Genomic DNA, 21,544 nt, shown 5'->3' on the forward strand with positions numbered 1-21,544 from the left:
TTCTCATGCCGCAGGAGCCTGATGACATGAAATGAAATCACTGTGTGCCAGATTTAAAACCAGTGAAAGGAAATACTTTTTCGAGACAGCTTATAATGAAGCTGTGGAGCTAGTGCTGCAGGATGCTGAGGGCACCAGAAGTATGAACAGATGCAGAAAAGCATATCTAGAGCCRCTAAACATAAGGCTGATGGTACAGTCCCCGCCTCAGGCAGCCTCTGAGAGGGTGCTAAMAGGGGTATTGCTGATTGCTCTGTTCTTGCACCGTGTGGCTGGGTGTCCACTCCTTGTCACTGTTGGCTAGCTCAGCCTTTGTGCTTTGCAGACTAAGAAAACAACAGCAGTGCCTTCCATCCTTTCTTCTTTCACAGTAGGTGCAATAAAACCATGAATTCTCTGCAGCGGAGAATCCAGCACCGCAGGAATTTGATGGAGGAAAATAGCTGACCTTCTGCTCTGACCAACCTGGCCTGTCATTAACGCTGTGACTGTGCGTTGGATTGGTAGAGGTAGCATGAAGGACACGATGTTCAGCCTGAACAGTATGAGCAGTGAGGGMTATGTGCAAGACCTGTTCCATGAAGAAGCACAGCAGGTACGTTGGGGAGCTGGTTCCTTCCACAGCCCATGTTTCCAGCCCTGGTTGTCTCTGGAGCCCCTCCTGTTTACCTCGGTGGCAGGTGAACGGGACTGAAGTAGCAAAGCCATTAGTCGACCATCCCTGTTGCAGTAATTGAGGGCACCACTTCTCCAGCCTGCCCAGGAAACGAGGTAAAACTGAGGGCTTTGCTTTCTTCTAGGTGCCTCAAACGCAGACGAAGCCTTGGTGGAAGATCCAGTTGTTTGTGTGGGAGCCAGTGCTTTTTGGGACGTGGGATGGTGTCTTCACGTCCTGCATGATCAACATTTTTGGAGTGGTTCTTTTTCTGAGGACTGGCTGGCTTGTGGTGAGTGAGCACTGATTTGGTCAAACATGTGAATTAGATGGTAGGTAATTTCCTCTTCACCTCATCTTTCCTCTCTATCCCCGCCCAAGCATTTTCGATTCTGTGCTTTTCATTCTAGGAAATGGTTAAATCTTCTGGTATTTCTTCTTAGCATTTTAGAAAGTTGCACTAAAATGGAAGACTAAAGTCAAAAGTGGTCTTCATAACTGCTTTCCTAATTTAGCCTTCAGAAAGACCAAAAGAAAGGAAAAGGACACCCTTGTGTTGTACTGTTCAAAATACTCTTTTCAGGCAAAATATTTTGCTATAGTTATATCTACTCTACTGTCTTCCAAACACTGTTGAAGTTGACCTGTTTCAAATGTGTCAATTTGACCTGGAGTCCCTGCTATCTTGAATGGAGAGCTCTCAGTCATGAAATTGTCCTTGCTACCAAAAGGACCTCCACCTGTGGGTCCAGGATAGTATCTCACTGAGGGTCAGAGCCTGGAAAAGTTTCTGTGCTATATTGCAGTACAAGATAGGACGCCTCCTGATGCAGTACCTTGTACAATCCCTTAAAAATTCCTCTTAGGAAAAGGAGAGCTTCTTCGGGGAATGGTGGAATTTGAGGCAGAGTTCATGTCACAAACGCAAGTTCATGTCACAAGCACAGGAGACATCTTCCTGGTCCTTTGGGAAGAAATTTGCACTGGATGTTGGAAATTGATTCACTGAAGCAAGGAAATTAGAGAGGATATTTGGACGGACATTGAAGAAAGCGCCTCAGAGAAGAGTGAATCCATGGCACAACAGAGAGGAAATGGGGCTGCTCCCGACTTCGCAGCAGGATGCAAACTGCAGCGCTGCGTCCAGCCCAATTCCCCGGGGGACGCAGATGGGCGTGCTGAGCGCCACCTTGCCTCGTACTGCACTCGCTCTGCCTTTGCTAGTGGAAACTTGGCTTGTGAATTCTGTGGGGAACTGCTGTCTGTTCTGGTGAAGGAGCCAGAGCGATTTTCCTCGCTCCCTTTTCTTCTTGGTCCTTTTTCTTCCATGTCTCTTTTTGAAAGTTACTGCTGGAGCAAACACAAATAAAAATTAAGTAAGTAAATAAAAGAAAAAATGAAACAGCTGGAAGCTAGCATAAAAAGGAAGGGAGGAGATGTCGAGGTTGGCAGAGAGTTCACGTGGCAGAGGACTGTCATATTTTGATCCAGTTGCAGAGTCGGGCTTTTGCTGTTGATTTCCAGAGCAGGGCTTAGTTAAGCTTGCAGTCCCAGGGGACACTGATCTTACAGGAATATTAAGCAACTATTTTAATGCTACGCTAACCGCTCGCGCTCAGTGGTAACACCTTCCARCACGCATGCATAAATAAGTATCAGTATTTAATCTGGGCTTTCTCCTCCCGCTGTCTCTGCACGCTGTTGTTGTTGTGAGCTCAGCCTTCCTCCCTCCGGTGATCTGCAAAAATGAGTTTGGGTTATTCTGGTTTTACTGTTAACCCTTTCTTCCATGGAAACCATTGGATTGCCTGTAACTGGTTATGGTAGTTGCCCGGTACCTCTGATCGTGTATAGAAAAGCCCAAGGCTACATGAGCATGTGCAAGCTTTTTCTTTCTTTCTTTTTATTTTTTCCCCTTTCTCACTGAAGCGTGTTGTGTTTATTAACTCTTTTAACCTACGGGTAAGCAACTGAAGAAAAAGAGCAATTGTCCCGTTGAAAAGGAGGGTGAGGTTCTGGTGGACTGCGTGGTGTTGACCCAGCCAGCAGCTGCGTTCATAACAAACCTTGGCTCCGCTCCCTGCTGACCAGATAAAGCCCCTGTCAGAGACAGTGGGACATTGAACCAAAATAGGATTTTATGATGATAGCAACATCCTGGATATGTTTCTGTTGTTTCACAAAAAAGAGAGAGAGARAAAAAATTGGGACTTCAACCAGCCCCGAAGCTAGAGAAGCAACTTTTTACTGCTGATAAAAAACCAAGCCTGCATCAAGGCTAGCCTGACCTCAGAAATGAGCACCACTGGGGCGGGAGAAGGAGCAAGGTTAGGAGCGAGTGGTGCAGATACGGCCTGTAATGTGAGTAAAGGCGGAGGAAGGGAAGCCAGGTGCTAATGGTGCACTGGGCGCTGGAGGAGATTTCTGATGGTATCGTTGGAGTCGCTCTGCACTGAACACTCCCGTCAGCAGGAGATGGGCTGGAGCACGAAGAAAGTGAAACAAATTGCAGCCATGTGAGAGAGGATTGGAAGGTGCTGGAAACAGAAGTGCTTGATTGCTTCTGGAGGTACTAATCAGCCTCCTCTTTAAATTTTTGGAAGGCACAATTCCACTGAAGTTAGAAAATCTGACTATAAATGGCAAACTGAACCCCAAAGAGGTAAATGACGGTGGCCGTGCCAGGTGCAAACAGGGCCCTGCATGGAGTTTTGCTCCGAGCCCTCTGCCCTGCACCCTGCGGCGARTGTCCTTGGGTACCGCACACCCTCCTCTGGTGCTTCCTCTGCTCCACCTCAGGAAGTTTTTCCAGCAGGGCTAAATCCTCTGAAAAAAAMCTACGTAAGAGTAAATTGAGAGCCAGAGCCACCTGCTACTTTGCATATTGTGTGTGGATAACGCCCAGCGTGCAGTAGTTTGAGTGCATTATTTATCTTCCACACTGTTTCCTTTTGGGTTTTGTTCTTTGTTATCTTGTTTTGAAGGGTTAGATCTTCTAAAGGTAAATGATCTGAAAAATTGAAATGCTGGTTTAATGCTATAAAAAAGATCATTTTTCATAACCCACAAATGCTTAATTTTGAAACTACCTCTTATTTTTAAAATGTTCTTATATTTCATTCTAACTCTAATATGCAAATTGGGGGTGATCCCTTCACTGTACAGTTGAATCATTCAGTTTGATTTTTTTTTTAAACGGACAAAAATAGTGATTCATGCAGGAACCTAATGACAAAGAACCCTGTCATGGAAAGACCTGTCCAGCCACAGAACAAGGCAGGTCTTCCTCAGACAGGTTAATTGGAAACATAWATTTGACAATCAATTATGTTAATTATAAAAGTAGGGTGGGTGGGTGCGTGTGTGCGCACGTGTACATGTGGGGGGTTATTTTTTTTCCTTTTACTGTGTAATGATTCTAGATTCATTGATCATTAGTAACTAGAAGAAGTTTTTWTCTTTTCTTCTGAGTAATTTTCCTTCCGTGAGTTGATTTTTTTGTTGTTGTTGTTGGTGGTGTTTTGTTTTGTTTTTTTTTTCCCATTATAGGGAAACACTGGAATTTTAATGGGCATGTTTCTGGTGTCCTTTGTCATCTTGGTTGCRCTGGTAACAGTCTTATCCGGAATTGGGGTCTGTGAGAGGTGCAGCATTGGAAGTGGAGGAGTCTACTCCATGATTTCTACCGTCCTTGGAGGTCAAGTCGGGGGGACCATTGGCTTCCTTTATATTTTTGGCCAGGTAAAAAAAGAAAAAGAAGAAAAGTCATTTAAATGTGAAGAAACATTGCGATACACATRTTAGTCTTGTGCTCTGCTGTTCCAGGAAATGATGCTCCAGGGTGATGGGTGGCATGGGAGAGCACCAGGGCACCTCCAGCTTGGTGCCTCCCAGCAGGAGCAGGCCTGCGCGTGGCAATATGCCGCGTTACGGGGACCAAAAGGCGGGGGGAGGTGGGTGTCTGAACCAGCCAACTGTGCAAGCAGCACTTTCTGATCCCCCTGTTGACAAGAGAAATGACACTGAAGAGGGAAGGGCCGATGTGACAACGATAAGCAAACACACAGAGCAGCTGTGGGCTAACGCATCGGTGCTGCCGCGCTCGCCGAGCCCTTGGAGAGGTGGGGAAGCGCCTGGGCCAGATGCTCCTTAGCTGCTGCTCCTTAGGAGCTGAAGCGAGCAGAAGTGGGGCTCCTCCTGGGAGAGGAGAGCTGGGCGGAGATAAGGGCCACGGCTAATCGACTTCTCCAGCTCAGAGCGTTACAGCTCCGCGTTTTCTGAAAGGCCCCGAGGAGCTGTGGTGGGGAAGCACTGAAACGCGCCTGTAGTAAACATGAAGAATGGAAAGTAATCTCTTAAATCTGCAGTGACTTAGGCCCCCTCCCCCCACGAAGATATTATGAACAGTATAAAATGCGGCAAGCAGGGAAGAATTTTTATTGAGGTTTGTTTTTAAATGGCTGGCTTGCAGCAATCTCTGAAAACCCTTAAGAACACACAAACCCAAAATAATCCCTTCTTCTCCTTTCTCTCCAGATTAAAAGCAAGTGTCCATAAAATACGAATTGAGTGCAGTTACAAGCCAAGATATGGAGAAAGGCCACACATGAGAATCCTTCCTGTAATATTTTCCACTCTAGCTCTCCGATCGGACCCTGTCTGGGAAAGCAATCAGGTTGCAGCCTGTCCTGAGGATCATAAAAGCTGAGCTGCAGCAGCCCAAGCACTTACCTAGGAACTCAGTGCAGTTTGGGGGCTGTGGGGTGAGAAACTGCCAGCTCCCTTTGAAATGCTTTGCATGCTCCCAAAAGCTGATGCATTTCCCTTCTCTTTGGCTGTTCTCAGACTTTTTCTACCCCATGTGCTTTGTACCAGCTATAAACTACTCCCTTGCTACAAGCTGGATACAGAGCACTTAGCCAGTAGCCAAATGAGTGCAGCCAGATATGGGTGAAACCCTGTTCTGACTGAGGGGAAAAAGGGAATAAATAGCCCTGTAGTTGCTAAAGCCTTGTGTGATCAGAGATTGCTCCCTGCCTTGACGCTAAAGGCTGGAACTCACATGGCCAAGCCATGCTGGAAAATCCAGTTAGTTTCTCTGTGCAGGCATTTCTGGCTGGTTTTGCTTCCCTCGTGTGATGCTCCGGCGGAGAYGCCTGATCAGATTGCCCTACGCAGATCCAGCACACGTAGAAATACTGACTCCCACCAGGACCAGCACTGTGCATTTGATCACCACGGGAGTTTGGTGCTCTTGTCTGCGGTCTCTTTTTCAGAGTGGTTCGTAGTAAGAACCGTCTGTGCYAGGAAAGATTTTCCAGGGTCCAGCCCTAAAATCGCTTTGTCCTACAAGCACGGGTAGAGGCAGYGCTTACCTGGGTGGTGAAAATCAACGACGTTCTTCACCCAGCAAAGTCGGTGGCTTACAAAGGCTCTTAAGAGACTAAGTTCTGCAAATGTTCAACCCAGAAGTTCAGTTCTGATTTCAAGAAAAGTAGTTCAGAATATTCAAAGGAAGCCCTTCCCGCCGTGCCTCTGTGAGGCGGCGGCCGTGGCTGCGAGCAGCGCCTTTGCAGGCCCCCGGCTCCTCCGTCCTCCTGGCTAAGCACGTGGCTTATCAAAGCCTTCAAGGACGTTCGCRGTGCTGCGGCTGTCAGAGGCTCTCTCCCTCTCTCTGCTCCCTTCAGCGTGTCCTTCTAACATGGAGAAGTGACACGTTTCAGACCTTGTCGTGAAAGCAAAGCAATCTTACTCAGCTCCTTCAAAATAATGGCGTTAGCGAGGTACAAAGAATTGGGAGTTACAGGATGCTTGTTTCTCCCTGCAGGGCTTTCTTTCGTGTGAGATGCAAAAACTGGATTTTGTTTTAGTCCATGTACTAGAGTAAGATTACGTGGGGTTTTTTCCCCCTCCCCTTAAAGTCTCCAGGGCAGTTTTGGTGAGTGTCCCGCGGCGGCGCCGTGCTGCCTCTGGCGCTCACGCGCGCTAGCTTAAGAAAMGGTCCGTTTTCAGGGCAAAGCACGTTCCTCCGGCGGTGGTGTAGGCTCTGCTAAAGACGAGTGAACGAGAGTGAACCCGCTCCTTCTTTGGGGACCCGAGGTCTACGGGCGGGGGTAGCGGGGCTCTCCAGCGATCTCCAGTTGTGCTGCAGCAGAAGACAGCAAGCCCCAGACCCGGCTGTGAAACTGGCTGTGGCTGAACTCGTTGCGGCTTCGCAGCGCGGCTTGCCGCGGCATCCCCCGGGGAAGGGGCCGCCGGCGTTGCTTAAGCGAGGAGACCGGCCGGCCTGGCGGTTCGGAGGTGCTGGCAGCGGCTCGGAGCGCCGGGGCGCGTTGCCTTGCCCGCGGGAGACGGCTCGTCCAGCCGCTAGAGGGGGAGCGGGGCCTGCAGCGCGCAGCCCCGCGGCCGCACGCTTGGAGTCCTCTGCTGCCGGCTCGCAGCCATCTGGAGAAGAACGCGTGTCCCACTCTGCATCAAGAAAAATAAACAGCTCTCCCAAGAGCTCCGGGGACACGAGTTGCACAACGCGCTCGCCTCCGAAGGGCAGGCTCTCTTCCAGTAACAAGATGGGGAGCCAGCGAAACATCCAACTTTACATCCAAACTAAATACCGAGTTAAAAATAAACCCCGGGAGGCGATAAAGGGGGAAGCGTACTCTCATTCTTCAGACAGGTGTTTAACTCGGACCCCGTCTTTCAGCAAAGCAGGAGAAAGGGAAAGCTTACAGGGGTTGACTCATCCTTTTCTTCCTTGGATAAGCCAGTGTGGTTTATCTTGGAATATTAATTGAGGGTAAATTTTAAAGCCGGTGAAAAGCAGCTGGATTGCTAGCCCCAGAGCCCAGCCTTCTCTGTTTACCCAGGCAGTACGTATGCTGGCTTCCCCACGTTGCCCGAACAGCGTACTTCATTGCAGTAGTAAGGTTTAGTCCCTGCGGGCTAGGGTAGACRTAAAGATTTTGTTGTAGTAGCCGTTCCTACCTGCTTGCAGGGCACTCACAGCCCTGTGTCCTTCAGTGCGTTGCAGGTGCCATGTACATCACCGGGTTCGCMGAGTCCATCGCCGACGTTGTGGGGCTCAGCAATATCTGGGCAGTGAGAGGAATTTCCCTGGCTGTCCTGCTGGGCCTGCTCGGCATCAACCTGGCAGGCGTGAAGTGGATCATCCGGCTGCAGCTCCTGCTGCTCTTCCTGCTGGCTGTTTCTACGCTGGACTTTGTCATTGGRTCCTTTACGCACCTCAATCCAGGTAAAACTCAGTGCGTCCTTCGTGCGGGCACATGCAGCTGGCTTCAACGGGTATTAATCCTCTGGGGCTTTCTCCCTAGGTGTTTATTGTGAAATTACACCTCCAGGCAGGGGTGGAGTTCAGAACTTCCAGGTGTGGCTCCTGCACTTAAGTACCAAGTCTGTAAAGGCAACCTCTGATTTTGCAAAGAGTATTTCTAGAGCATGACTGGAGATACCCCCTCAACACCCTGCTGGTATTTAACCTCATCATCTAGCTCTAAATATGTGTCTTTATTATCCTAGTAAGTATGTGTATCTATTATCCTAGTAGTGCATTTGAAGRTTTTCTAACAATAGAGAGCTGCCCGCATTTCTGGTTGCTATTTGTAGCTTTCTGCTGTTAACTCTGTTAAGAGTTGTGTCTGTGAAAATAGAGGATTACAACTTTGCATTAAGGAGCTTTTCTTACCAGAGGCCCACGACATCACTTAAACCCTGCCTGTGCAGTGAGCTGTGCAACCCGGGTTGGCTCCAGCCTTCTCAGCTGAGTAAGCAAAATTAAGTTTTGCTCCCCGAAGAGAAGCAGCACACTGGGGAGTCAGGGAAGGAGCGTGGTGGGGCATTGCCAGGATTTCAGAGAGCAGGGCCTCTGAAATGCAGGTCTCCTCCATTAACCTTCCTCAGCAAGTRTGATCTCTGTGGAGTCCAGTCTGATTTCAGCCTTCAGCTGTGGCTTCAAGCTGCGGCAGGCAGTCGGGTTAGAGGCAGCCACGGACTTCTGGGCTCAGCAGAAGACCATGGTGGGGCTCCCACCTGCACCCCACGTTCACATGGAGACCCTCCCTCCACCCCTCACCGTGTCCTTGTCCCGGAGAGGGTTTGGCAGGGAAACATACTGCAAAATGCAGTGGGTTGCAGTGCAGGGAGTTCCTGAACGCCGCAGCAGCTCTTTCAGTAATAGCAAAGTGCAATTAGCTAAGTAAACAGAAGGTGTCACCTTTTTCTTGGTTTCCCCTGTGTCCAGAAACACCTTAGGGGATTGCAAGAAACTGATAAAAGTGCTCTAAAGGAAAGATCTTCCATTAGGATTAGTTCATTACAGTAAAAATTCAGCTGCTGAATCAGGGGACAGGAGGTGAGCCAGGTATTCGTATTCGTAGCACAGATGTTATGGCTGTATTTTCGCGCTGCCATATTTTGTGCTGGCATTGCTGTGTGCAAAGTCGGTGATGTCAGGGGTAGAAGATGCACCGGAAACTCCTCACCTCTCAGAGAGCCTTTCACATGTTTTGTGGAAAGGCTGATCTGGAAAAAGGCATTTGTATTTTATATTTAGCATATAAGAAATGCCCCGAATGAAACCTGAAATGCTTAGCAGACACTCACAAAGAAGAACAAAATGAGGACTGTTGTGCTCGGTGTGAAAAAAGCGGTTGGCATGTTTTGCAAAGACAGCAACCGACCTGCTCCAAACAGCTGCATTTCATAGGAAGTTGTTTTCTAAAGGAAACAGTGGGGGGTTGCATTTCAGCGTTGCTCAGAGGAGATCTTCACTGTAGACCTAGAGACCTTTGTGCTGGTAGACAGCAAATGAATGCTGAGGATGAGAAATGATGGGACGAAAGTGAACACGGGAACAGGAGGGGAGAATTAGAGGAATACAAGAGTCAGCAGGAAACATGCCCAAGCTGAGGTCAAAATATTCTTTGATTTCCTCTACTGCTGAGCACTATGTCATTTTCTTCTGAAAGAAAATAAAGAAAAGAAAGGAAATGAGATGGTTGAGCATCAGAAATCCTGCCATTTAGCCATGGCTGGTTAAAGAGACAAGGGTTTCCAGGGCATGGAAAAACGCCAGGCCGTCTGCGGCAGGATCTAAGCCCCTCATGCCTAGAGCGATGCTGACCGTATGCTTGGATCTGTAGCCGTAAGGCACACTGTAAAGAGCCATGGTTTCTCTGCTTTTGCAAACAGCTTCCGTGTGAGAGACATTATTTTCAGTGCAGGCTGAATGCTTGGTGCCTCACAAAGTCCTGCATTTCCCCAGAAGGCCTCTGCGTGGTGTGTCAGCACCAACGGTGAGCGYTGGGCTTGGAGAAGCGTGTCCTGCCTGCATTTCACATGCTTTCTGTACCATGCTTGTCTCCGGGGCAATTGCACTGGGTAGCAGAAAGTCTTTTCTGCAGGGCAGCGCCACGCACACTGCGGATGGGACGTGCTCCCAGTTCAGTCACGCAATCTTTTATTGGCTGATGAGAAAAGCAGGATGCCGTGTGTCTGGATCCAGCATTAGGAGAAGCAATTGAAACCATGCTGCTTTGGGGCTGAGAGCCACTGGCAGTCGATAGAGAAATTAATCATCTTTGGCCTCGGGCAAAATACCACACCATCAAGGAGATCTTTCAGGCTTGGGCCATGTCGTTTCCCTCCTAGAGCATGTGCAACCAGCCTTCTGCAGTCCTTGCATGGCTGCAGTTGTTTCAGGTGAGGTTATTTGGCTACACTGGTGACTTAGGTACACAGGGTAGCAAGCAGAGGGAGACACTGGGAGCTAATTTTTGAGGCTGGACCATGACTGTGAGTTGGAAGGACCTCAGTTAACATCTTGCCTTGACTGCTTACTTTGTTCTATGACAGGTTTATGGAGTTTTAACCTCAGGCCTCAGTTTCCTACCCTGTAAAATGGGCCTAGTGCAATCCGTCTTCCTTTTTTCTTATGGCTACTGTGTTTTCCCTCATTTATAGTTCCCAAATGCTGTGCAAATACCAAAGCACTACATATCTGCCAAGTAGCATTTATTTGGATTTAAATAATCTACAAGAATGCCTGTCCATCTTGAAGGTCTTAAACTAATGTCTTTGTGTGGTTATATTGGGTGGAGTCCCCTTGCTCTTCTCCCCCATTCCCTAAACTCACACCCAGACACACACAAAGTCGGATATTGTCCAAGCACTCACTCCCTTCCTGTGGTTTGCCTTTATTTTTAGCTTGAGGTCGGGCTGTATTTACACAAAAGAGGGGCTTCTCAGCAGGACTTCCTGGTTCGTTCTTCCTTTCTCTCCCTCTCACTGCCACTTACTCCTCCTCCGAGAGTCCACCAGGCTTTCACAGTCCTGAGCTGGAGCTGGGGGAAGCTCAGCTGATCCGTTTGCGAAGATGAGTCCGTGGAACAGCTCTGCCTCGCACCTGGGGAGAGCGACGGGAACCACAGCCCGAGCGCTTCGCAGCTGGCTGCAGCGAGAACGGGATGTTTGCGGACCGGGAACGCTCAGGGTTYGCGTTTGCTCGGCCGGGTGCTGCCATCCGTGGCAGGATAGTGGGCTCTGGTGTCGAGGAGGAACTGGGAAACTTAAGAAGTAGGTAGTAAGTTAAAGAGAGACCCCGTTTTGCACRCCGGCGTAGCCTCAGCGTAGGAGCCTCATCTCTAAGCTGATGGCTGGGGCTCTGCCCGGGGAGGCAGCGAGCCTGAGCCCAAGCCGCCCCGGCGCGGAGCCAGTTTCGGCCACCACCGCTTCTGGCAACGGCGTTTTAACAAGCGAGCGGCTGCAGTTGCAGTTGGCGGCTCTGGCCCCGTGCAGCGGGCGAGYGCGGCGCCCAGGTAGCTCCTCAAATCACGCGGCTCTGCGCAGCTTCCCCGTGCACGGCAGGGCAGAGCCAGCCTGCGGGCTCCTGGGGAGCCTTCGGGTGCAGCASGGACGCGTTTTAGGTGCCTCCAGGGCCCATCTGCCTGCCAGGTGGGGACTGGTTATACTGCAGTTTTGGAATTCATCCTAAATCCTGTCTTGGATCTGGCTAGCACTTCCACTGGTAATGGGTTGTGTGTCCCAGGCTGAGATCTCTTAAATGAGCTGGTTTCCCAGTACAGTGGAAAATCCAGGCTCCTCTTAGCTGTCTCCAGCCGGTCACCTTAAAATTCAGTCTCACTTGCAGCAATGGAGACTCCCCTGTTCCTGCTGCAGTAAAGCCGGGGCCGTTCTCACGATGGAGAGACCCGCCGTCACGAAGAAGGGAAAACATCCGCGTTATCCCTCTATCTAGACGCTGCTTGTTGTTTTTACCAAATACACCGGCTGTGCTGGAAATCAGATGGCGCTCCACTTCTTGACACCCAGCTAGGACCTAGTGCTTGCTGCACTACTCAATAACAGCTTTCAGGCAAAATAATAACGCGGTTTTCTTTCGKCTTGCGTACCTTTGCACCGTGATCCTGTAGGTCGGTGTTTTAACATYGACCGTATTTATTTTGGGGGGAGCAGCGAACGCATGAGGCGGAACGCTATATGTGATCAGCTCCTCAGAACAATCTGTGAAACTTTTTGGCATCTTCATGTACAGAGCATTAGAGTCATGGAAAAAGAAGATAAGACTGCTGTTAATGCCCGCACTTTTATTTTCCTAGCATATCTCTACTAATTTTTGTGTAGGGTGACTCCCAAATACTCCCTTCAATTAGGCGCCTGCTTTCCTGTTTTGGCAGTTGCTTTCAGGTACCTGTTAAAACAGGGCGGCTGTGGGTGTCCGCGGGCGGGTGGCCACGCGGTCCCGCCTCGCTCTGCTCGCGAGGTGAAAGGCATCGCGATGTAAGCAAAAGCGGCCCACCGGCAGCCTCTTAAAACGCCTGAAACGCTCTTGGGGGAAAAAAAAAGAACGAGGATGCTGTCGTGGCGGCAGGATGACGCGGTGGGAGGGCGCGCGCCGGGCCGCCGGGGCTCCGGCTCCCCGTCCCCCTCGCGCGGCGGGCGGCTCGCGTGGCCTTGCCGGGATCCCCTCGCCCGGCCGATGCTCGTTTGGCGACGCCGCTGCTGACGGACCGCGCAGGGAGGGCGGCTTCGCGTGGGGCTGCTTCAGCGCAGGGGCAGCCACCGCCGTTAAAACGATCTGTGTGCGAAACCGCTCCAGTGCTGCAAGGAACCTTAACGTGGGGTCTCGAGGGCTTTGATGGGTCGAATTTATTGAATAAATTTGCACACCCATGTATTTAACGTGGAAATGATCGCAGCATAATCGGAGGCTTTTCCTTGGCCTGGCTTGTTTAATTTTATTTTTGGGCAGGAGGGGTGTGCCCCAGTTTTATAAGAGAGGGTACAGGAAGGATGTGTGTGTCAGAAGATGATCTGCAGCTAATCCCACCGGCTTTATCCAGCCTGATTGCCGACTTCCTGGCTTGAAGCACATCTGGAAATTGGCATCGAATTCCAAGCAGAAAGCACCGCGCGCGGCGGCAGAAAATCCCGCTTTGCTACTGAACGAGGTAGACACCGGGGTGAATAAAAGCAGGAGGCTGCTAATGCGCTCCTTATTTATTAAAAAGCACGCGATTGGTTTCCCCAGGTTTTTCCAATTATAGCGCATTGAATGGAGGTGACATCAGTTTTGAGCGGAGGCCAGCCTATTCAACAGTCTGGCGAAGAAATTTATTAACTGGTTACCTGCCAATTGTCTGGGTTAGCGACTGCGGTACAGATGTGTTTTGAAAAGTGATAACATTGTTAGGGGCCTTGTTTGGATACGGACAGGAAAGCTACACTGGTCTCTCCAGGCTCTCTGAAGTAGGTATTTAAAGCAATTTGTTTTTTTTAAAAAAAAGAGGAAAGAAAAGAAGAAGGAAAGAAAAAAAAAAAAAAAAGAGGTTGACCCGTAACGTTTTTTGCGTGGTTCGTTTATGCTCTGACCCTCCTGTTCCTAGGTAGGTTTCCTCCTTCCTCGCCCCTGGTGGACACCCGGTGGCAGGACTTCGTTGCGCAGTGGCGGCGTGAACTTGCCGTCTCTCCTGCCGGCTGCTGCACTGCGTTTTATTGCTTATTGTTTGATTGCTTATTGTTTTATCGACTGCTTTTAATGGGGCCAGGACCAATTTGTGAGAGTGTCTCCATGCCTTCCTGGCCTSTTGGCACTGAGGGGTTTCTGTGCCAAGACTCAACCCTTGCAGCATCTTCCACAAAGAGGGCAAGGAAAAGGGTACCAGAGCAGGTCCCCTTGGRCTATCACTGTCCCTTGCACCCGCTGGGCCACGCTGAGGATGCTTGAAGCATTGCACCATGCCGGGTGTCCTGGGTGAGGAGCGGGGTGCTGTTTCCCAGGCCGGAGGAGTTCGTGCTGAAGCCTTTCCCTACAGAAGAGAGTGAGTTTGGGTCTCGCTCCACGACACAGCTAGTGATTTTCCTAAAATGGATAGGACCTTAATATTTTGGCAGTTCCTCCCAAATCTGGGAGGAAGTTTGGCCAAACTGGCCGAAGTTCAAAATTTGTTAAGAAGAATTGACTGTCAAGGTGTGATTCCATGTCTGATTTCCTAGGGCAATCTGGCTAGAAAGAGGGCTACAAAGGAATTCAGGAGATCGTTTACTCCATCTCCACCCCGCTGTCACTCCTGATGCGTGTGTCTAACCCGATCTGAAAAATTTCCGGCAGCGGAGCCTCCGCTGCATCCCTGGGGAGCCTGTTCCAGGCACAACCATCCCGAACAAAATTCTCCCTTCCTGCCACCGAAACCCGCTACTTCTGGTGCTATCTCTAGAGGATTTGGGGCATAGCTTATATCCTTCCTCTCCGTATTAAACCCTCTTGCTGCTGAAGACTTAATATGYTTCCTCTCGGTCATCTTCTCTTTCTCGTGGCCATCAAAGTGGCCACGTGGAGTTTTGGAGGGATTTTCATGCTCGGAGAGCACRCTTCCTCATTCCTAGTCACCTTCTYGCGTTTCAGCCAGGGCGGTTGGTGGAAGGACGTTCTCCTTGGAGAGCCCTCCCGCCGGCGGAGCGCTGGGTGCTGGGTGTCACTGTYGTCCTCTGCTCTGGCTCCTGCCACGAGCACCTGCGGGGTTTGCTTTTATCTTCTAGTTGTTGCTGATATAAACTTCTTCAGAGTAAACTGCGGTAGAAGTTAGGCTGTTGATTCACATCTTGATAGCAGCACTGTGGTAAGACACACTTGCCTTGGCCTGTTAATGCATAATATTCCTCCTAATTTCTAAAAGAAGTGTCCTTTTCTTTTTTACTGTTTCTCTGCGAGGTGACTCTAAGCTTATCTTCTTCYTATAAATTGTAAATAAATCCTAAAATTCTGTGGTGGCTTACATGATAGCTCACGCAATCTGTTCTGCCTTCTGCAATCTGCTGCTAAATCCAACTCAAAAGCAGGAGGCGCATCCGTGTCTGCATGCACCGGCGTGAGCCCGCGGGGACGGGGAGGGCGCTTGGATTCGGCATGGCCCCGGCAAGACCTGCTTCCTGCTGTCCCTCCTGCCAACAGCCCGTGTTGTCCCTCCTGCCTCAGTCTCCCCATCTGTAAAATGGGGTAGTCATGTGCTGCCTGTGTAAAATGCAGCGATATTGCTSTCGTGAGGAAAACAAATCACTGCGTGGAAATACTAATGCATACTAGCTTATATAGTAATATCATACTAGTTTATAAWCAGGGCAGGCTTAAAGATAAAAGCAGTCAGTTTTGTCCCATGTAGATGCTGCTTTAACATGTCCCTTCCCCTCTTGTTCCCCTGATAAAACCTCCTCTATAGGCTATTTTAATAGCAACTTTTTTAATGMTAGAAACCTAAGAAGACCAACTAGCTCAAGGAAAATATATATCATCCCATAATCTCTGCATTTCTCCCCTGTGCTGTGTTTAAACYGGGCAGCTTTATTTAATTGCATTGATTTTTTTTTTTTTTGGCACCTCTACTTAATTGTTTTCAAATGATGGAGACATTTTTCCTCCTGTTATTTCACTCTCTCAGTGTTTATTTCCAATCACAATTCAGCTGTCTCCTGAATCAGCTTCCCTTATTAAGGAATTCAACTTCTGAAGATAATTTCTGAATGCTAGATTCTTTTTCCAACCATTTCACTTCTAATTTGCATTCGTGTCCTTGCCTAAGAGAAAACTCGCATGGGACCTCAGTTCTTACCTACRGCTCATCGTGCTCTCTCCTGTCTTGCATTAACCATTTTTGGCCTTTTTTGGTTGCAGATAAGAGATTGTAGCCTTATAATATTTTCACTGGCATGGAAGATGGTGTGATGGTTCCTCTTGTTTTTCTTTTTGACTTGTGAGGGAAGTGTATTCATTGAAAACAAACAATTTTGTTAGCTTAAATGTATTCTCTGATTTAGACCGAATTAAATGAACATTTTCAAACAAAAATATCTGTCGAGGTGAGAATGTCGTGTTCAGCCATTTCAAAATGAAACAGTACGATTTTCACTACTGAATCAAAAGTTAGGGCTGTAGTTGTGTGTGTTGTATAAAGGCTAATTAAAACCACCTAAAAATAAAATCAAACCATTATTTAGGCCTCAGAATGAAAGAAATCAGTGAATTGACTAGCTGTCCCTTGCAATACCATTCCCATCTGGATAACATATCYGTAACCGGGACGTGCTGGATACCGTAGTCATGAGTGTGGCGGAAGACTATATGTGGCAAGCTGTGGTTGAATATATTACGCTTTGATTAACTGCTGACTTTCGAAAGATGGAGATTCAGGTGACCTGCGTTGGACTTTGCCCCAAGCCGTACACAGTAGTAGTTTGTATTAGAAACGAGGTCCCTCTAACTGGTCCAAAGGATGTTCGTCATTGTGTCTGTCGCTCAAATGATGCTCATTTTCCTTCAATTGTTGTGCCTTGACTCAGCCGAAATTCTSATTTCTTAAAGTTGGGTTTCTTCATCTGAGAAGTTCTGTAGACCCTCCCATGGCCGGGTACTCTGGGCATGGCTTTCAAGAAATACCGCTCCATAATTAATAGTAATATCCCATTTATGCAAAGTATTTTCCTAGGAAAAGGATGAAGCAAGGGACAGGTACTTAGCACACTCMCTGCAATGAATAAAGTAATTTCCACTGGCTGGTTAGAATGCTGCTCAACAAGCCAAATAGCAGRTATCACATTGAAATAAAACGTATAGTAATAAAAGTATTTTATGCATTATGAGAAGATTGATGATTAGTATTAAATAACATGATGGATAAGTGGACTTTATAAGCTTGAAACACCTTTATTAACACCCTCTATAGGAAATCTCTTTCCTTTCTTTTTCCCTAGCTGAACTTGCAGATATTTTTATCTGCAGAAAATGACCATTTTTTTTTTGCTATTTTGCASGAAAATAATTTAAACATATCAACCGCCAGTGCAGGCAGAATAGGTGCCAAAAGCTCTACTAACTGCTTCTGCAGGCACGTTCTTAGTTTGCTATCCCTGAACAGTGGTGTGTGTTTGGTTTTGAGGATGAGAAGCTACCTGTGTGGGGTACCTTGCTCTCTGTTTTATTATATTTACTATATATTATATTTACTATATGTGAATGTGTGTATATATATACATATACATATACATATACATATATATATATATATGCATATGGTGGTTTTTCCACTTCCCGGAACCACCACAGCTCCGGAAGCCAAGGCAGAGCTGAAACAGTCAGAAGTCGCTGTTAACCGCTGGGGTTAGTCTTCTGCCCCCTTCGAGAGTGAGCAAATAGGGGGGAATTAGCATCTGTTGTCCTCCAGCTGGGTCTCATGGTAAGTGCATCCTGGCTGTCAGAAGCTCCGGGTTGGGAGCCTGGATCTGTGCTCGCTGCCTGGCGGTTTGTGAGAGACGGCAGAATTTTGAGAAGATCGGGTCACCTGGTTAGCTCGGTGCAAACACTGGAGCCCGAATGAACCAGTTTGTTCGTCTTTRTTTCATTTTTAACTCGTGGCCAGACCCCATTTCTGCAGCTCTGCCCGCTTTAGCCTTCCTCGCAGCGGAGACACCAGCGCCCTGATACCTCGTGGAGACGGTGGCCTTGCCACGAGAAGGTCGGGTCTCGTGCCTGCGGCGTGTTTGGGGGCTCCACCGAGCAATTCACCCCTGGAGTCGGACACCGTGTCCCCCTCCTCAGGGTCTCCGAGCCCCATGACCCACCAGTCCGTGCTCGGTAGGTGGGGAGGCTGCAGATGCTTGGATTTGTGCAGCGTAGAGAGGGCTGGTGGTGCCCGAGCGGTCCTTCCCGGCAGGTCGCCGCTGCCCGGCGCTCCGGGGGGATTTCGGCCTCCGTGGTCGCGCGGCGGTTTTGGGGCCGGGCCGCGGCGCGCTCGCCGGGGCCGGCAGGAAGCCGCATTGTGCGTCGCCCTGAGCCGGGAGGTTTGGGAGCGCGGCGGCGGGTCGGAAAACAGGGACTTGGAAGGAACAAACACTCGCGGCTGCAGAAGGGCGGTGATTTCCTTTCGGGTAAACACGTCATTAATCTCAGGGAGCACATTCTTTTCCAGCGAAAGATAAGGGAGTCGAGTTGCCTTTTCTCAGGGCTGGGGCTTTGGAGATTGTTTTCGCTGCGGCTTTCGCTCCGCCAATTACAGACTTTATATAATCTCTCGTTTGGGGTTTGCTGTGCTTATTATGGGGGCAGAGAAAGTCTTGGACGAGGAAACTCCTTTTCTTCTTTCTTTAAAAATGTCCCGAACCTTCTTCCGTTCCCTCTTGCCAGATTTTTCTTTTTTTTTTTTCAGTAGAATCTTTTTGTTTTTTACTACTTGCAACTCTGCTGAATTTGAAACTTAAGTATACTGTTTGTCCCGATTTATACAACTGGAGAACTGGCGCCTTAAGAAACTAATAATAACGATCACGTAGAAGGAGCTCTGCTCGTGCACTRTGAATGGAAAAATAGCTATCAGCTCCCCACTGGCCCCCTTCCCTCCCTCCTGCTTCTCAGTTTTATTTTGGTATTTTTGAGCCACTTGTGGTCTGAAGATGCCTCTTGACTTGGCCAGCAAGGCCCTGGGAGATGCCAGATATGGTGCTGAGCTCTTAATTTTCAGCTGCACCATGCTGAAGGTGGTGGGACAGCAGCAGGAGAGCAGCTCTCTGCGCTTGGCTTGTCTGTGACTTGGGATCCAGCTGCTTTGAACTGGGATTTTGTTATGTACCCACTAGCAGCAAACTGATTTTTCATAGAAGCACTGACCAGCAGGTCTAAGGAAACCGTTTTGATATTAAATGTGTTAAACTGCAATTTAGGGATGAAATTACAGAGGAAATCTAGTCCCCTCCTGTTCTCTTCTCTTTTTTTTTCTTTTAAGGAAAGAAGCTGCTTAGGACTCATAGCAGCATGTGCGCCGTGGTGTTGGCTGGAGTCAGCAGAGCGAGCCCCATCCGGGAGATGTCTGGTAGATCTTGGAGGTCTCAAGCTCCGTTTCTCCCATTTCTCTCAAATATTGTTGTGGTTTGAGCAGTTGCTTTGCAGTCTGTTTGTACTAATCTGCCGATGTATCTGTGTGGCCACATACCATCATTTTAGTTGCATAATAGCTGCAATTTTTTCACTGCATAATCTTTCATCTGCAGTTGTTCCTCTATTTTTTCCCATTTTAAGCCTCTCAAAGGAGAAATGCTGACATTATGGGAGCTGTCAGCAGGTAGGACAYTGCCCTGCAGTCTGTGAGCTGAATCGAAGGCATGACTTGATTTGTGACATATAAAGGGCAAATCTGTGGGGACACCTATCAAAAATCTCATATTTTTCCTCACCGTCTTTGGCTAGACTGAACGTGCACCGTCTCCAGGTAAGGAGCTGTGTTACTGCCCAGAAGTCCAGCGTGCGGCTATGTGTGTCCATGCCCCTGGCTTGTACAAAACTTGCACTGATTCAGTTCTTCTGGGCTTGCAGCATTATGCAGTGGTGGCTCAGCCAGGTGTGTAAAGATCCAGCATAAATTAGAGACCCAGGACCAGGTGACAGGAACCAGTTTGTGCAGCCTGGGAATAACAGTGCATGCTTAGCCTGGCATCTTCTGTCTGTGTTTGCGCTGCGGGAGCTGGGCCATRTGTTAGTTTGGTGAAGCCTGCTGGCATTTTGAATCTCAAGCGATCAAGCAGTGTTTGCCTTGAGGTCTCATGGGATCCGGCTGCCTGAACTGCAAAGGTTTGAGGGGAACGAGGCCCAGCGGGTTAGAGAAGAGGCAGGCAGAGCAATAAGCTGTGCTTGGGAGAGGTGAGAGGTGGGAGAAGCTGGCTGTTCGTGACAGCTGCTCTGGTGTGCCCTGGAAAAAAAAGATGTCTTCACCATCAGCCCTGCCGGTCCAGCCATGGTATGACCCGTGGGTGTCTTTGCTTCGTGGGCACATGCAGCCCACTGGCTGTTGCACAGGGGCTGCAAAAAGGGCAACCAGAGTTTGGTGAATTTGGTCTCCGGGGTARATCAATCCACCACTGCCTGTCAGCAGATAGGGTTATACAGAAATTTAATCACTTTCCAGTCTGTTCCATCCATCTTCAGCTTGGCCTTCCTGTAGCTTTGCTCTTTCTCTTCTCAGTCTGCCAGCCAAATCTTGTATTTCCAAGGGCAAAGCAGATGTCCTGAAAAATACTAAAACGTTTTTGAATCTTGCATTATTTTGGTGAAGATCATGTTTACTCTGTGGACCTGGAGGTTCAGCTCTGCCTTTTAAATTGCTACAGTGAATCAGTTACAGGGAGAAACATCAGATTCTCCTCTATCSGTCTGCAGCTCTGCCTCCCTCTTGCTATTTTTCTTCACAAACTTTCTGCATTTTTCTTGCACATCTTCCTGTCTGGCTTTTCTGTASCAGGCTGGCAGCATTATCAGTGTAGGTGGTAGCGTTTGACTTTTCTGAGGGAAAAGATTATGTGGTTTCTGCTAAGTTGTCATTTTGTGTGCTGCCTGCATGCATGTGAAGTGGGAGAACCTCAGGAGCTAGAAAGCAGCAAGCTAAGCAGCTGCAAAGTAATGGGTGCAGAAGGGCCCCAGCCTAAGAAGAAAGTCTGATATTTAATTGTCAATGTAGCTTAAAAAGTCCAAACATAGGAAGTCAAGTGTGTGCACAGAGGGATGTGGAGGTATGGGGTTTGGTGCTGCATGACTTTGATTTTTTGATACTACTGGAGAAGGTAATTAAAGCGTTACTCRTGACTCCCATGTGCTCTTCATGCTTTTTTGATGATAACAGTCTGCTGGAGATGTGCAGCATTTTAAATGACCTTCCTTGGATGTGCTGCATCGTATTGTTCAGCCGTGGTTGAGGTTAACTGGGACTGTTATTCTCTGTTTTGATGTCTGGTGGACAGATCATCCAAGGACAAACTTCTTCCACAAGCAGTGGAAGAATTAGTATTACAGGGTTTTGGAACGAGAAGTTCAATCTTTCTGTGCTGAAGAGCACTTTAACATATAGGCTCCCATATGAATTAGTTTGATTTAGGCCATCCAACAGTCATCAAATAGACCACAACTCCTGAGAGTTCCCAACCTGACAGAGCTTGACTTGGTCGCTGGGAGGTTAACGTGTCCTAAATCCTGGCTCATACATTACCCTCAGCTAAGAATTTGGAGGAAAAATGTGAGTACATTGCTGGCAGGAGGGAATGAAGCTTTATCCTACAGTGAAGGTGTATGTTCAGGTGAGGATTGCAGCTGCAGTACTGAGCTGCGAGCATAGTTTGTTTCTTCCACGCTGACTGCGCCTGGGGTACATGCAGTGGCTGCGCCGAGATCTGGCTTCATGAGTGCTGTGAGCTTGGACAGGTGCTTTCTTAGTGGTAACTGATTGGAATGACTGGATTTTGCAGCTTTGGATTTAGAAATGGAAGAAGAAGGGGGAAGGAGAGAAAGGAGATAATTATGTCAAGGATATATAATTACTCTTCGGCTCT

The 21,544-nt window shown here is 48.5% G+C and overlaps 1 protein-coding gene across 1 annotated transcript in view; it reads left to right on the top strand.

The window, feature by feature from the left end:
- Positions 1–464: 464 nt before the first annotated feature.
- SLC12A8 (solute carrier family 12 member 8) overlaps positions 465–21,544 on the top strand; it is a 58,399-nt gene continuing 37,319 nt past the window's right edge. The window contains exons 1-4 of the mRNA XM_085310209.1: positions 465–595; positions 801–947; positions 4,205–4,396; positions 7,673–7,904. Of these exons, the coding sequence (XP_085166335.1) occupies positions 515–595; positions 801–947; positions 4,205–4,396; positions 7,673–7,904 (652 nt within the window). The 5' untranslated portion in view covers positions 465–514. The remainder of the gene's footprint in view (positions 596–800; positions 948–4,204; positions 4,397–7,672; positions 7,905–21,544) is intronic.

Source organism: Rhea americana, unplaced genomic scaffold (genome assembly GCF_003343005.1).
Source record: "Rhea americana isolate MKP2758 unplaced genomic scaffold, rheAme1 scaffold_313, whole genome shotgun sequence".
Classification (NCBI taxonomy): Eukaryota; Metazoa; Chordata; class Aves; order Rheiformes; family Rheidae; genus Rhea; species Rhea americana.